The sequence below is a fragment of the Saccostrea cucullata genome, unplaced genomic scaffold (genome assembly GCF_032062105.1).
Source record: "Saccostrea cucullata isolate Sc308-1 unplaced genomic scaffold, CSIRO_AGI_Scuc_v1 ctg305, whole genome shotgun sequence".
NCBI classification, from domain to species: Eukaryota; Metazoa; Mollusca; class Bivalvia; order Ostreida; family Ostreidae; genus Saccostrea; species Saccostrea cuccullata.
Genome location: NW_026938238.1, coordinates 548526 through 565798, shown reverse-complemented (window position 1 = coordinate 565798; position 17273 = coordinate 548526). Strand labels below are relative to the sequence as shown.

The 17273-nt window shown below is 35.1% G+C and overlaps 2 protein-coding genes across 2 annotated transcripts; both read right to left on the bottom strand.

Moving 5' to 3' along the window:
* Positions 1-1864: 1864 nt before the first annotated feature.
* On the bottom strand, positions 1865-3725 carry LOC134249753 (uncharacterized). The gene is made up of 3 exons (XM_062732101.1): positions 3374-3725; positions 2196-2351; positions 1865-2067 (listed from the first exon to the last, which is right to left on the bottom strand). The coding sequence occupies exons 1-3, from the start codon at positions 3600-3602 to the stop codon at positions 1865-1867; spliced, it is 588 nt and encodes a 195-aa protein (XP_062588085.1). The 5' UTR covers positions 3603-3725.
* A 2781-nt stretch (positions 3726-6506) lies between these two features.
* Positions 6507-17253, bottom strand: LOC134249687 (mRNA export factor GLE1-like). Its single transcript, XM_062732015.1, has 13 exons — positions 17081-17253; positions 15915-16027; positions 14533-14902; positions 14256-14404; positions 12478-12538; positions 12110-12156; positions 11379-11659; positions 11130-11242; positions 10888-11020; positions 10347-10456; positions 9124-9336; positions 8601-8791; positions 6507-7702 (listed from the first exon to the last, which is right to left on the bottom strand). The coding sequence occupies exons 1-13, from the start codon at positions 17156-17158 to the stop codon at positions 7252-7254; spliced, it is 2310 nt and encodes a 769-aa protein (XP_062587999.1). The 5' UTR covers positions 17159-17253; the 3' UTR covers positions 6507-7251.
* Between the last annotated feature and the right edge of the window lie 20 nt (positions 17254-17273).

Genomic DNA, 17273 nt, shown 5'->3' with positions numbered 1-17273 from the left:
GTTCACTTGAACCTCATACCATATGACAAAAATAATTAAACCAGCAGCCAACCATGATATGATAAAGTTCTAATGGCTTTTATTAATTTATTTTGAGTGATATTTATTTCCGTCCTTTTATTTTTATATGTTAGAAGGGCTTTAGCCCCCTGTATATTACCCCATGTTAGTGATGTGGAAATTCATCAATTGAAGTCCTTTTCCCTCTTTGTATCCACATTCCCTTTTTATATCAGGTATTTCAGTTTTGTATTGTAAAAACTACCGCAGAATAAATTCCAAATGATATCTTTGTCTTTCTTGATATATTATCTGGCCACAAAGACTCAAGTGAGGTTTTTAATCAAAGTTTGTCATCCATCTATCTAGCCGTCAGTCAATTTGTCTCGCTGCCTGCTTAACTTTTTATATTTCGACATATTGTTAAATAATATTGCAGATGTGGACTTTAAAAGGTAATAGTAGGGATTTTACGCTTTACCTGAATTCACAGACTCCCTGTGTAAAGCGCCATGTGAATAATTTATTTTTCAATTTAAAAAATTGAGTCACGAATTTAGTGACTTTATACTTGCTTCTGACCATAAAAGTAAAAAAAAAAAAAATTATAGTTTTTGCCCATTCCAACATTTGCAGAAAGATGTTTGAAAAACATGTATACTCATAAATAGAATATTTAAAAGCCTGTAATTTGGCATGAAGAAGAAACATTGAAATTTTAAAAAATCACATCAAACGTTAGTAAAGATTTACTTTAAAATGTTTTTGAAGAAATCATTATATTATCTGAGCATAAACCCCTTACGTTTTATTTTTTTTCGTTGTGTTCTCTCTTTCCTTTTAGGTATAACCTAGTCACTATTATACATTTTTTGACTGAGTTCGAGGGCAACATGCGTTTTGTTGGACCCTGTTTGCCTGAGGCCGTTAGGCTGAAGGCAAACAGTTTGGTTCGAGACAGTTTGGTTCGAGGGTCATCAAAACGCCTTTTGCCCGAGAACACAGTCAATAAATGTTTTGTTGTACCTTATACCTTTCATTTTAATATTTTAATATTTTTTTAACACACATGTATCTTGTACTGTCAGATGTAAACATCAAGTCCGTCACTGTTAAACATGAGATTAAGCTCCTCCCATATTGTGTGACGTAAGCGGTCCAACATCTTATCGACAGGTCCAACATCTCAATAAGCGGTCATCGATTTTTTAAGCCCGCTCAGCAAAACATTAAAAATTGTATAGGAACTAATTTCTAAAAGTATAACAATAGCTATTATCCTTGATGTAAAATGTGAAAATAGGGGACATTGATCAAACTCGTAAATCCAGTCAAGAAAAGGAATCGTGAACATGGCATAAAACCGAACAAATGTAATCTTCGTAATATCAACTTATTTGTCACTTGTTTGCCATCGTACTCAAAAATGTCCTGAAAGTGTGAAACGCAATATAATCTTAAAAACTAATTAGAAATTAATTTACATGTAAGGCAATTTAAACAAAAATATTTATTGAATTTATTTGATTTGTCGTGAAGTGTTAAAATTATTCAAAACTATGCCGAAAGACAAGAAACTTGTCTTAGTTTCTAAATCTAGTTTTCAAATCCACACAATACGACGTTATAAAATAAGTAGCTTGTCCCGTACATGCGAGTGCGTCTGGGGATTGACATTTCCAATCACACAATAAACTTTACATGGGCCTGCCACCTAAAGATTTGAGTTCTAAATGAGAACTACATAATCATCTATACATGTGTTGTTTTCTCGTTAATAGGTTTGCCAGGTGGTTGTCAACAAAAATATGCATATATATACAGTGTAACCAGTAAACCCACATTCTTCCTTGAATGGAAGTACTTATTTCGTAGCAGCAAAACATATTCTGACGAGATCCGTAAACAGCAGGATGCAGACGACTGAGTAGAGAATGACGCCGATGACGCTGAAGGCCGCGGCCCACGAGAGACTCGCGAAAGCGTTCTCTGGTAACAGACCCGAGGGCTGGGGGGAATCGTGTACCGCCTTAAGGAAAACACCACAAGCAATCTGCTGCAATAATGCTAAAAAATAAATAATTTATTACTGTCAGAAAATGTATGCGTGAAAATTATAAGATAAAACAACAATGTGAAACATGAAACGGAAGTTTAAAAAGTATTAAAATCGTTAAAAAAAAAATAATAACAACCTTCCACGAATGAAAATATAATGATGACGACGAGCGGCCATCTTCTTGTTTTTGGAAGAAACTGGGGTTTGAAGATAAAGAGAGAAAGGCAGACGATACATGTCACTCCGAACAAAAGGGACAGAAGATCAAACACAGCTGCCACAGTCAACCAAGCTAAAAATTAAAACATTTTACAAAATATATTTTTATTTTATATGAAACCACAGACACTCGATTTTCTGTTCGATCTCAAAAACCCTAGGAACAATAAAAATTTGTAAATAGCACATAAAAACACAGACTTTCAGAAAATCCAGGTGGAATCAGGTGCCTAGAAGTAGTTAGCATCCCCTGTTGACCGATCACACGTGCAACCTCCGTGAGGCTAGTTTATTGATCAGGGACACAAAATTTTTAGTACACCGTATTTAAAAATGCCTAATATCTGGCATGAGATACTTCAACCAAACATTGACCCAGTGATGGGTTATATTTGATAACATATGTGCATTATACATGTAACAACCATAATTAACGCAAGGCAATTTTAAATGAGGTAGTTGAATTCCCTGTAATATCAACTTTTCTCTCAGTGGCCTGTCTCGACTTAAAAATTGATCATTTTCAGAGAATGCATCAAATAAGTTTTGGAGACATAAACGCCACATGCTGATGAGATGAAAAAGATCTTCCTTTCTCGATATAGATATAGTGTAATATACGTGTAGATCGAACCCCCTTTGAACTTTTAAAAAAGAAATAAAAAAAAAAGTTTTGGTACTTATATTCAAACTTTCCTTTTTAATTCTTTATTTTTTTTTTGTCTGAGAAAATATGAAAATGTGTGTGCCTGAAATCTTGAAAAAGGTAGCTTATGTTTCTAAATGCCTCGGCATGGTAAACTTGGCTTTTTTACGATTTTGATATTTTACATGCACGTAAAACATCAAAATCGTAAAAAAGGCCTAGAAAACGTCAGATATTTCGGACTAAACTCTTTCAAGTTGTCGTGAATTTCAAAGAAATTAAAATTTGTTTCAAGTTGATACCGAGTAACTCAAGTATGATCTCCTGCATGCCTATTGTTATGAAAATGATTGGTCTTCTAAAATATGATTTATACGAAAATAATCGCTCTACCACACTGCAATGAGAATACTGTCTCTTTTGCAAGAATTTAGGGTCTTTACACTCACCTGGGCTGTTGCTGATGCCGGTACAGTCTAGATTTACACAGGTCAGCCACAGGCCCACATTTATCGCGGTGCCGTTCTTGTAAGTCTTAGAAATCCAGAAAGGGGACACAAAGCTTAGGAATTCCACCGCCAGCCCGAGTATGGACAGAACGAAGGCCACTCGCTTGTAAATGGAACTATCCGTAAACAGAGACATATCGTCTGAATATACTGTTTTTGGTTTTATCATCGGAATTTAATTAATTGAGGAAAGTTGCAGTTTGCTCATTTTAACTGTTCTATCATATGTTGACATCCCCTGCGTGAATGGCCTTTTCCCCGAGTCCTGCCCTTTAATCAATAGTACAGCGGCAATAACTAGACACTATGTAAACCATTTCTTTCAAAATCGTGCCTCCCTTAAATTTTATAAAGAAATACAATCAGAAAGGAGATATAATCGCCTGTAGCATTTGAATAGAGCAAAGAATTTATCAAGTTGATAACTTTACGGAACCAAAAGAGAACGAGCTTATCTGTAGTCTGTGTTAATACCTCACTATTCAGTCCATGTACTGTTGTGTTTACATAAAAATATCTAACTGAACCTTACACATTTGAAATTTCCAATTTTATTAATTTTTTTATAGAAATTTACAGAATTACTGCAAGCTTTGGTACTACTTTGCGAACTTGAAAAATTACGCATTGAAAAAAAGCGTTTCTACTGGATTTCAGTGATGCCATTTTTACAGTGGTCCGTGTGTGCTCCAAAGATGGCAGTAAACATACTGGTATCGGTTTCAAGGACGTGGTATCGGAAAGTGAAAAGAATGGGGGGATTGGCATAATCTAGTATAAAATGTTTGTTGACCCCCCCCCCCCCAATTCTGTTGCAACAAATTCAAATACAAGTACTCCAATGTATAAACATATTTATTTTAAAGTTCCTTTCCCTTCAACCAGGAAAAAGGATAAAAAATTCTGTGTAAACTTTGGCCTTTTAGTAAGATTTTTTAAATGTATGACAACTGTCCAATATTTTCCTCTATAACATCTCCCCTCCCTTCTCTTACTTTTCTAAATCTCCCCTCCCTTCTCTTACTTTTCTAAATCTCCCCTCCCTTCTAAATCTCCCCTCCCTTCTCTTACCTTTCTAAACAATGTTGCATGATTGTGTTTTACCTCAATAATTGAATTCTACCTCTTTAAAGTTTTTGCATTTGTATTTGTTAGTGCATTTCCTTTACAAGGTAAGAACAATTCTATTAAAAATATTACAACCAACAAATATTGTTCTCAAAATTACATCCTTTATTTATACTTTAAAAAGTTAAATGTATAACTACTGATTCCTAAAACTGAGGTTGAGTTAAAGAAGTCCTTCTCATTTCTTTATGGAATAAATTCTCAAACACCATTTCATCTTTCCTTAGAGCTGCATAGACTATACAGGTGACAAGGGTCACTAGTTGCATTGTTGGAGCAGATTTTCCAAAACCCAAATACAAATTATACATGAATTAGCTGCAATAATGTAGCCCTCTCCGATTTTTTTTAATCTGATGTTTTCTGGAGAGGGCTACAATTCCATCGCATCTCCGTAATGGTGCAAATATTTTTTTTTAATAGGAGCGACTGCAGGCAAAATAAATTATTTTTACATTCAACTTACTTCTAATTAGACGAATTTTTTATTCACTGTCAACAGTAGACACCGTTAAATGCGAAAAACTTGTAAAATAACTCTGCATGTTTCCTGGTATTTTACTTCAGCAGCCATGACAGTTCACGCGTGACGTAATGAGACTTTCGCTTGAAATTTAGAACAACTGAATAAAGCAATTATCTGTATTTATAAATGTATGTGCTGAATTTCATCACAAAAACCAGGGGCGTAGCTTGACTTTAATTTCTAGTGAGGCAAAACTATTGTGGCCGGGGGTCTGGGGGCCGCCTTAGGCCCCCAGCAGGTCCAGGGCGGAGCCCTGGTGGGGGGTTCAGGGAAAATGGATTTGTGGGATTTAGAATGTAAATATAATACTGTCCTGGGCAGAAATTTCGCATCCCCCCCCCCCCGTTTAATGAATTTCCCATTCATATGACACTGCATGTACGCACTGGATTTAAACGTATTTTAAGTAAAAAAAAATGCATTTTTCGAACTTCTAGCACAATTTTTAAATATCTAAATATTGAATTTTGACATCATTTGAAAAGATACTAGTAATAGAATTATTCACTAGTTTACAGGGTTTGTGAAATACATGACGTCCATTATAATTTTTTACTTTAATTTTTTCTTTTCTTAGAAAGGATGTCAACTGCGTCTGTCCCCCATTTTGCCCATGTTTATTTTAATATTTTCCCACAAAAATTACTTTTACGTTTTAGAACACAGGCGATTGTTTCTTTAATAAAGTTTTGACCCATAGTATAATAATTTATTATACTATGGGTCAAAACTTTATTACAGAAACAAGTGCCTGTGTTTTACAACTAGAACCCGATCACATGAATTTTGACCCTGAACATACTGATATGAAAGTACATTTTCTTAATTTGTTTAAATGATAAATAAAAACAATTAGGTTTAACAAAAACAAATCAATTCTTTTCTGTGATGTATTAAATTATGGGAAAGGGATGTTGCTGAAAAATCTAGTGAGGCAGCTGCCTCATTGCCACAATGGAAGCTACGCCCCTGAAAAACATAGGTATATAAAACCATTTTAAGTGTTATTTTTATGCAAGCAGCGATACTTATGTTTAAAATAAGGGAATTCCAAAAAGATCCGCTCCTATAGAACCTAAATTCTCATTGGCTGTCCCAAAATACAATCTATCAAGGTCAGTAAACATGGCGGATAAATTCGAGTTGTGATGTTGACATACACGAAAAATAAGCGATATAGGGATCGTTCTGTATATTTTTGCATTGGTTTACGTCTTGGATGACTACTTATTTGGAGTCAAGGTAAGAAATGTTAATAAAATAGCCATTTACTGTTAATTTGAGCCGAAATCCGTGCGGGAGTAAATCACTCCCGCAGCTGCGCCATTAGAAAGATCCTAAGGAGTTGTAGCCCTCCCCCCCCCCCAAAAAAAAAAAAAAAAAAAAGGGAGAGGGCTACATTATTGCAGCTATACATGAATATGTAGTTCCAAAATGTTTTTTTCAATGTAACATATTTACTAAAATTTAATTTCCAATTTGCAACTCCTCACTATTAGAGCTAACACAGGCTTCAATATATGTTAAATCATCTGTTAAAATCTACAAGTAATAGAACTGCTGTACAAACTGCAAATGAAAATACACTTCAAATTAAACTTTGTTACATGGCAATCAGTTTATTTGCACTAAGCAAAGCATCTCATAAATATGATTTAATGAACATGATTGAAAATAGCATGTGATACATGTACAAACTGGTCATTTTGAATCAAGAAACTGTTAGAATTTAATGTTCTTTTACAACTCTACATCAGTAAAACAGTTTTTACAATGATAGTACAATAATGCTGACAAAAATTGTAGTTCTAACCTGATTTTGATTATAAATAGCAATTCTTTTCTCAAGAAGCATCAGCCCTTGATTACTGTACTTAACTGACATAAACATTATGTGCATAAGTATATACTGTACATTATCAAGTTTGTATCAAGATCAGAAGCTGACAAAAATTGTAGTTCTAACCTGATTTTGATTATAAATAGCAATTCTTTTGTCAAGAAGCATCAGCCCTTGATTACTGTACTTAACTGACATAAACATTATGTGCATAAGTACACACTGTACATTATCAAGTTTGTATCAAGATCAGAAGTTAGGGAGGGGGAAACCTCTGGTAGTGGGATTTTTCTTTCGCTGCTAGACTTCTCAGGGCCTCTACTATTATGACGACCAGAAGTTAGGAGGAAGTAGTCCCTCTGGTGGTGGAATTTGTCCCTGTCTCTGTATGCTAGCCTTGATCAGGGCCTCTAGTCTAGATACAGGACCTCCTCCTCCTGATGATGCTACTGATTTCAGTTTGGGTAGAAATTCGCGTATCAATATATGAAGCATTTTCAGAAATTGCTTTTTGTATTTGTGAAACAAAGCATGTCCTGTGACCTCTAGGAGGTCAAACACCATGGTAGCCGTGACATCAGGAAGAGGTTGAATGTTCATCACCCTTGACAACCATATCCATGCATGCTCAATCCCAAATGGGTGAGTACTCTGTTGTCGCGGGGGAGAAGAGACCATTATAGAGGTGTATAATCTCATAATCCCTGACATTCGCTTCAAAAATTTGTCCTGTTTCTCAACATTTCCGTCACTGTCATATTTGTAGCCCAGTGCTCTGTAAAGAAACATTGCATATGAATTTAAAAGCATGAAATAAAGAATTTAATCCTTTATCTAAATTAAAAAAAAAAAAATTATATTTCATAATATTGAGATAAGAACCCATAAAAAACTATAGGTGTACATGTGTATAGTAACTTATAACCTCTTCATCACAATTGGGTGAAAAAGTAGCTTGATCAGCAATTCCCCATTTTTGAATTTTCCATTTCATTTAGTTGTAATATCAGTACACATATAAGACAAGAATATTTTTTTGTAATGTGGTAGAAAAAAAATATTCACATAATAATATGCTAATTTTGAAATTTTAACACGTGTTCTGATTGTGTAGTACATGTATACTTGTGCTTTTTTAATACATGCTAAGGTCAAGATCTAGTAAATGAAAGGTGCCTACAGATGTATCAAATTTGAAAAATAAATCCTTTAATGATGCTTTATAACTTCAGCTTGGTCAAATAAGGTGTTTCAGGTCATAATTTATAGGTAAACAAAATGAAAAACAATATTATAAACTCATTGTCAATGAAAAATTAAGAAAAACAGTCAGGAATATGGGAGTTTTATTCATATTCGACAAAGGAAATGTATCCAGATTGCCTACAGTCTCTCAGAAAACAGTAATTTGAATGTTTGTGTCCTCTTCTTTAAAATAATATCAAATTTGATATAGGTATCAGGATTACTTTTTGTATGATTTCAAATTGAATGCCATGAAAATACCCTATTTACTATATAATTCTACTAAAGCTGTAAAGTACCGGAAAAAGAAATTTGAAATTGATTATGACGTCATAATGGATCTAGCACCAAAAAATTAGTCTAAAGTCATTTTACTAGATCTTGACCTTCACTCAACATTTTAACACACATTTTCACTGTGTACATACTTGTGGTATTCCTCAGTTGACTGCTGGTCCTGTCGGGGGATGTGGTAGGGGACCGTGTAGGGACACAGGGAGTGGAAGTGAGCCAGAAGGAGGTCCCGGATGTCTGGGTGCTGGGTCAGCAGCCCCACCATCACCGCCGCCAAGGGGAAGGCCGACTCAAAGATAGACGACACCTGCTCCTCACCTTTTCTCTTTAGAAAATAAGCAAAAGAACAGCAAGATTAAGGTCTTTACATTTAATACTATTAATGGGACAAAGAGTAAATATAGATGCTATTCAAATTTTCTGTCTGAATGTATTTTAGAGAAAAATGATACATAAACATTGCATAAATCAAGAAAAAAAAATCATGAAATACAAACAGATATATGAAGAATTTTCAAAAAATCAAAAAGACCACATTGAAAGTTATAAATATATGATCTTATCACCATTGTGTAATATATACCCCAGTAAATATTCCAATTACGATATAAGCTGTGTGACTTGGTTATTTTAGGTAAATATACATAGAACACTTACCACTACCATTTTAGCAATGAGGTATTTACAGAATGGTAGAGCAGCTGGGTGGTCTCTGACGGAGACCCTTTTATTGCTTATCTCCACTTGTTGACCTGACAGTAACACCAGGAGGCGCTGCAGTTTGTCTCTCAGGTGAGCCCCACTAACAGCCGATATAGCATTGATAGGGATGTTCACCGCCTTCTGAAGATCAAACTTCATCTTCTTCAGCTAAACATCAACCATTCAAAACATTAAATATGTTATACATGCTGTATGTTGTAATTTTCTATATTTTCATAAATCATAAAACTAGTTTACCTATACAGTACATGTACTGTACTTAGATAAGACAAGCAAATCATGCTTCTTGATAGCTGCATTCCTCAATATACATGTAAGTTATAGGAGGGGATGTGTCTCCTGTAATGTGATCTTATCAAATCTAAAGCATGGCGATTTCTTAAATAAATGTTTGAACTGCTAAAGATGAATTGCAATTAATATCAATTCCATGATAATGTAGTTTAAAAGTTGCTGGAATTTTTTTTATTAAACTAATAGGAACTGGGTTGATTGGACCCTACAAGTGATAGGAATTAGTTTTCATTGGATGCTGAGTGTTAATGTCTGTGGTATACAGGACTAAAATAATTTGTTATTAATTTGAGTCTTGCGTAATTTTGATTGGTTATTGGTATTTCTTCCTGTGGTGTGGAGAACCTTTAGGACTTTGATTGGCTATTTGTTGTTAAAGGATTGATTATTTCTATATGCGAAGTAGAGGACTTTGATTGGCTATTTGTTGTTAAAGGATTGATTATTTCTGCATGCGAAGAACGGGACTTTGATTGGCTATTGATTATTTCTACATGCAAAGTAGAGGACTTTGATTGGCTATTTGTTATTAAAGGATTGATTATTTCTACATGCGAAGTAGAGGACTTTGATTGGCTATTTGTTGTTAAAGGATTGATTATTTCTACATGCGAAATAGAGGACTTTGATTGGCTATTTGTTGTTAAAGGATTGAGTATTTCTACATGCGAAGCAGAGGACATTGATTGGCTATTTGTTGTTAAAGGATTGATTATTTCTACATGCGAAATAGAGGACTTTGATTGGCTATTTGTTGTTAAAGGATTGAGTATTTCTACATGCGAAGTAGAGGACTTTGATTGGCTACTGGTTATTTCTACCTATGGTGTAGAGGACTTTGATTGGCTATCAGTAAATCCTACCTGTTGAGTAGAGGACAAGACCTGTATGGCTTCCTCTGCATCTTTGAGCATTTGTTGAAGTCCGGTGTATTCCTGGAAAGCTTCCATGTCTACACACAGGACCTCTCCCTCTGTAACATAGTCAATGAAGAATGTTACTCTATAACTAACTAGCATACTCTTAATCTAAAGCAGAGTAAGATGGAGTCAAGGGAAGCCAAACTGCACTCAGTCTGTACAATTGGTACAATGTACTGTAATATTGAGCATTTCCAAATTTAAGTTAAGTATCTAGCATTTGCTTCCTTAACATATTGGTGGATTTGAAGGGGGGGCAATTTTAAGGAAAACATGCACTTCCAAAAACAAAAATCACTTCTGATGGTAAGTGAATTCCTTAAAATGAGTAGATAGATCGTCTTTCAAGTAAAGATTTTTGCCTCTATGGGTGGGTACTGAGATGTTGAAGTGCCTTCCCCAGGTATTCCATTAAGTACAAACATGTACATGTAAAAACAAAGTCAGTTATAAATGGCTACAATGGGAATGTATTTACAAGTACCTGCTGGACTGATTTGTGGGGTTGCTGTGGGACCTGTGGCCACTGGGACCCCACCTGTTGCCCCCTGCGTCTCCTGGGAGGTGGCTCCTGGTATAGGAGTGGAGGAGACCAATGGCTGTCCAGGAGAACCAACCTTCAAGAAAAATAATTTGATTATACAGCTCCAATGTCAGTTCTGATGTAGCAGTTTATAATTGTTTCCCAGTCTTTGTTTTGTTGGTATTTTACTGATGTATTCTTACAGAGGAGGCAGCTTCGGCTGGCTTGCTGGCCTCTTCCTCTGCCTTCTTCCTCGCCTCCTCTTCTGCCTTCACTTTGGCCTCCAGCGCCTCCTTCTCTTTCTCTTTTACCTCCTCTGAAATCCCAAAAAACACATCAACATTTAATTATATTTTGAAGTAAATAAATTATTTACAGCAAGCACCTTTGATAAATGAATATTTTGTGCTCTTTCTCTCTCTCTGGAAATTTTAATTGTGTCAAAGACTTACGTATGGATTGTTTGACAAAGTCGTGGGTGTTGGACAGAAACCTGAAGTTTTCTGTGATAGTGATGATATGTTGATTTGTGATCTCTGGCCTGCTGTCCTCTGGAGACACTATCTGCTGTGACATGTTATACCTCTGCTGGGCGCTCTGTATTCCTTTAGCTACACTCTCTGGGAGCTTCGCAGCATAGGCATTGTACATTGTTTTTACTTTGTCGAGGATAGTCTTGGAATCACTCACAATGCTTTTAACTTTCTCCAATATCTTAAGCCTTTCTGCCTCCCTGGTAAACAGAAAAATAATATATAATTTACATATGTGAAGAAGAGGACAGGGCCAGACGTACACTAAAACCTTAATGTTTTTCAAACAATCAACTGACAGCTTTGAACACTTTTGCATCTTATAAGAAATCAGTAAATACAAGTTGTCTGTTGGTAAACTTAGCTATTTGCTAGAGTGTAGTTTGATGACAGATGGAAGTACAAATGAAGAAGAATATGACAAACACTACATGTCCTAGCCCTATTTACATTTATGCTTAAAAAGGATATAATTTTTCAAAATTTTGTAAGTAAACTTTAACTACTAAAAATTTCTTTAATCTGATCTAATACTTTGTGAATGACTTAAAACATATCTTTTAAGCTCTCAGTGAACAAAACATGTGTTGAACATCAAAACCAACAAGTACTGATACTTTTATAACATTCTAAATAAATGAAATACAAACTTCTTCTTCATTTCTTCTTGAATTCTCTCTTGTTTCTTTTCCACCATCTAACAAGAAAATATATTTAATTATGATTACAAAGTATAAAATCTAGATTTGAAAGTCTTCAATCTTTAATAAAGTTATGTTCAAATGTGTGGAAGTCAGGTGCAAGTGAATAAACTTTCCAAGACTACATGTATCAATTTGTAATTTCAAAATCTAATTTTAGTCTAATTCCAAGAAAAATAAATCCTTACATGCACCTGGAAGGCTATGTGCAAGTGAATATAGCATAGTATTTTATTTGCAGTGTTGAATCTCAGGCGATCAGAGAGGTAGGAATCAATCATATATAAAATATAAAATTTAGTAAAATCTCGACAGACCTTTGCATGATGAATATAGCCCTGTATCATTTTCATCTGCTTTTCCAACAACTCTGCTGACCTGTAATAAACAGTTTAAAATTTTTTTTATCTTTAATAACTTGAAAAAATATCTTTATACAATTTATTTAAATAATCTTCTTTTTTTGTCTTCTCAAACCCCCTTTGTCCCTACTTCCCCTTTTAAACTGTTCCTCCTTAGTTATGTGTTCCCTCTTCCCCTTATTTACCCGTAATTCTATCCATCTTCCCCTTTTTATCCCACTTTCTCCTGCATCACTTTATAATCCATTCTCCCTTACTTAGCCCTGTATCTCTTAAGTTATTCCCCTTATTAAGCCTTGTTTCTCTTGAGTTATCCATTCCCCCTTACTTAGCCTTGTATCTATTTAGTAATAAATTCCCTCGTATTTACCCTTTTATCTCTTTAGTTATCCATTCTCCCTTATTTAGCACTGTAACTCTATAGTTATCCCCCTTATTTAGCCTTGTTTCTCTTTATTTAGCACTGTATCTCTTTAGTTGTCCCCCCCCCTTATTCATCCCTGTTTTCCTTTAGTTATCCATTCCCTCTCCTTTTTATTTACCATTTTATCTCTTTAGTTATACATCACCCCTTATTTACCCTTGTTTCTCTTTAGTTATCCATTCCCCCTTCCCCTCCCCCTTATTTACCCTTGTTTCTCTTTAGTTATCTATTCACATCCCCTTATTCACTCAAGTATCTCTTTAGTTATCCATTCCCCCTTCCCCTTATTTACCCTTGTTTCTCTTTAGTTATCCATTCCCCTCCCCCTTATTTACCCTTGTTTCTCTTTCGATATCTATTCACATACCCTTATTTACCCTAGTATCTCTTTAGTTATCCATTCCCCCTTATTTAGCTTTGTTTCTCTTTAGTTATCCATTCACTCTTATTTAGCACTGTAACTCTTTAGTTATCCCCCCTTATTTCCCCTTGTTTCTCTTTAGTTATCCATTCCCCCTTATTTCCCCTTGTTTCTCTTTAGTTGTCCACTCCCATTTCCCCTCCCCCTAATTTCCACTTGTTTCTCTTTGGTTATCCATTCCCCCTTCCCCTCCCCTTATTTATCCTTGTTTCTCTTAAGTTATACATTCCCCTTCTTTATCTCTGTAACTCTTTAATTATCCCCCCTTATTTACCCTTGTTTTTCTTTAGTTACCCATTCCCCCTTATTTATCCTTGTTTCTCTTGAGTTATCCATTTCCCCCTTATTAACCCTTGTTTCTCTTGAGTTATCCATTCCCCCTTATTTACCCTTGTTCCTCTTTAGTTATCCATTCCCCCTTATTTACCCTTGTTTCTCTTTAGTTATCCATTCCCCCTTATTTACCCTTGTTTCTCTTTAGTTATCCATTCCCCCTTATTTACCCTTGTTCCTCTTTAGTTATCCATTCCCCCTTATTTACCCTTGTTTCTCTTTAGTTATCCATTCCCCCTTATTAACCCTTGTTTCTCTTGAGTTATCCATTCCCCCTTATTTACCCTTGTTTCTCTTGAGTTATCCATTCCCCCTTATTTACCCTTGTTTCTCTTTAGTTATCCATTCCCCCTTATTTACCCTTGTTCCTCTTTAGTTATCCATTCCCCCTTATTTACCCTTGTTTCTCTTTAGTTATCCATTCCCCCCTTATTTACCCTTGTTTCTCTTTAGTTATCCATTCACATCCCCTTATTTACCCTTGTTTCTCTTGAGCTATCCCCTCCCCCTTATTTATCCCTGTATCTCTTTAGTTATCCATCCCCCCTTATTTACCCTTGCTTCTCCAGCTGATCCATTTGTTTCTGTTGTGAAGCTGCTTTTTCTTGCCTTTTGTTTTCATACTCATTAATTTGCCTTTCTGCTTTCCTGTTGATTTTTCTCCCAGCTTCCTTAAACTGCCGTCTTTTTCTTTCAAATTCAGTCTGATGAAACAAAAAGAATAACTGAATTTGATAATTTAGGGCTTCCTGCAATTTACATGCTACAACAACTTAACAGTGTAAACAGTTCACAGTTTTTTCAGTTGCTTTTTTTCACCAAGTTTTCTTACTTTTGACTCTTTAATACGTTCCTCTTCGTAATCTTGAATGCCTCGCCTACTTCTGTTGTACTCCGGTGACACAATAAACTTCTCTGAGGCAGCCTTATCAACACTTGGTAGATCCAATGGCTTCTCCGTCAATCGCCCCTTCTTTTTGTGGTTATCTTTACAGAGATCGTTACTGAAGCTGACTTTGATTTGACCGGCGTTTCTTTTAGTGTCCGCGTATGTAGGGTCTGATCTCCTGTTAGATACCTGGATAGTCATGTCACTCACAGAGGGGTGGTTCTTGGTGGTGAACTGAACTTTCGCCTTGTTTGGTTTCCTGACTTTGTTTTTAATTTGAACCTTCAGGTTCCTTATGCTCTCAGATATGTCACTGAAAAATAATCAAACTGAATTTATATGCTATTAGAAATTTAAATAAATAAGAAATATTCAGAAATCTGTGGGTATAATATCATAATCATAATGTATAATATAATTAATCATGCTTTATATTCCCAGTAAAATATTTTATTCTGGATCTGTTTTCTGGGGAAAAAAAACAGGAAACCATGATGGTAAGCAGGGATTCATCAAGGCTGTTTTTACTACCGGTAAACGGTACCTTTCCCCTCTTTAAAAAGGTGAAAAATTCCCCTTTTTCAGATAGAAAAGTCTCCAATTAAACTGAGAATATTTAAAACATCGTACTGAAATTTTCTGTTTTTGTCCGATTGAAGTTTAACAGCATATCCTAATTCACAATCCTAGTCATTCAAATGCTTTTAAAAGCGAGAGTAGATTATTCAAGCTTCTAGTTGATATTGATCGGTAAACATGTGCCATGTGGCCATGATGTCAAAATATACGTATGCGATTGCAGAGTTAAGAAAAGTGTAGATGAGTAAGATGGAGCTTAAATCACTATGAATCGGAAGAATGGAGTAACAACAAAAACAATGTTAGTAGTGAAACATGAAAGACAGAATTGATTTGTGATAGATATTGAGAGAAAAAATTAAATAAAGTACTGACTTGGTTTAAATTTTTTTTTTTTGTTATTTAATATTTTGTCTCAAAAGTGAAGTTTTTGTGGCTTTTGTAAAGGTCTACAAATGACCCTCAGAAGCTCTAAGAATGCAGGATTTTGCTCCATTTATTTAAAAATTTTCCGGGGGGGCATGCCCCCGGACCCCCCTAGAATACTCGCGCCTCCAGCGCTCAGATCGAGCCTGCGCCTCTCATTTTTCCCCTTTACTTATAAAACGGTAGTAAAACAAAATAGCTAGATAAATCCCTGGTAAGATAAGTAATTTGAATGGTATATTAGAATGTAACCAATCACATTCCATTGACTGCTAGTACAAGTGTACTTAGTCTAGTATTAGCTACAATCTTTATCTTACCTCTCTGATGATTCTCCCTCATCTTCCTCTTGTACATAAAAACTGTTCTGTGTTGACATCTCGGAGTGGTGTGTGCTCAACTTTGGGGGTGACAGATATTTGTCAAAGTATTCCTGTATAAAATAAATGATTCTAAAAGTTGTCAAAATACTGTATACATGTATGTGCTTTTTTTCTGCATGGGATTAATTTATGCTATAAGAAAGGGGTCACAAATTTCACTGAAAATTTGACACTTTGTGCTAAAAGTGCATTTAAGATATATAAAACAGTCCCAAGAAATTTGTGCAATTTTCTTTTGCATAGACTGAACATAAAATATGATTCTGTGGATTTCTGAAATCATCTTGTTCATGATCCTGTAGGAAAAAAGTACAATTACAGTAACTCATCTTTTTATAAAAAATTTTAATGTTTAATATTACAGAAGCTGAGAAAAACTGAATAGTGAACCAGAGGTCCATGGGTCATAATGCTCACCTTATTCACCTTGTCCCTGTTATCACAAGATTAATAAATATTTTCCCAGCAAAAGTAAATTCTACCCCCATCAAGATCAAAGATTTGAAAACTCAAAACAACACTTTGTAATAAGAAGTTTCTTAGAATTAAGTTTCATCTTTTTGGTCTCTTCAGAGGAAGATTCTTATCTGACCTGACCTCATTAAGTCTTCCCCATAATTTCTTGCCTTCAATCAGGATGTGGGCCTTTTTTTGTAATTTGATTCCCCTTCACCCTGGGATGTTTTCGGGCAAATCTGGTACAGAAGTCAAGATGTAAAAAGTTGAGAAATGTCAGACAGGACAAAAGCTCTTTAATTAGAAAAGATCACTTGAGCCGTCAGATCAGGTGAGCTTAACTCCTAACTGCTTCAGAATGAAATGATCAGAGATGATTAAGTACAGAGATCAGTTACTGAGTTAGCCATCCTGAGAAATGAGATGGTTCATCCATGTTGAAATTAATGTTAATTCTTGTAAATATCAGGGAATATATACAAGGTATAAAGGTCTCTGTAAATATACCAAGTTTCCAAAATATCTATATAAACAGTCCATATATGAATATGTACCATGCCTATGAAACTTCTTTATGTCATAGGCCTACATCATTTGGTCTAGATTTAAAACCCAAGTACCCATTCAACAATCAATATTTAAAATACCTTTTCAATGTTAGGATCTCTTTCATATTTGAGCTGTCCCTTTGGGGAAGCCTTTAACTGAGATACAATACTTTTCATTGCGTCGATTATTTCATCTTTGTACCCAATTTCATTTTTGTTTTCGGTGTTGGTGTGCGAGGGAACTCCGAATGTGGTGCGCCTAATGTGCGGGAAAATCATGCAGTGTTGAAAG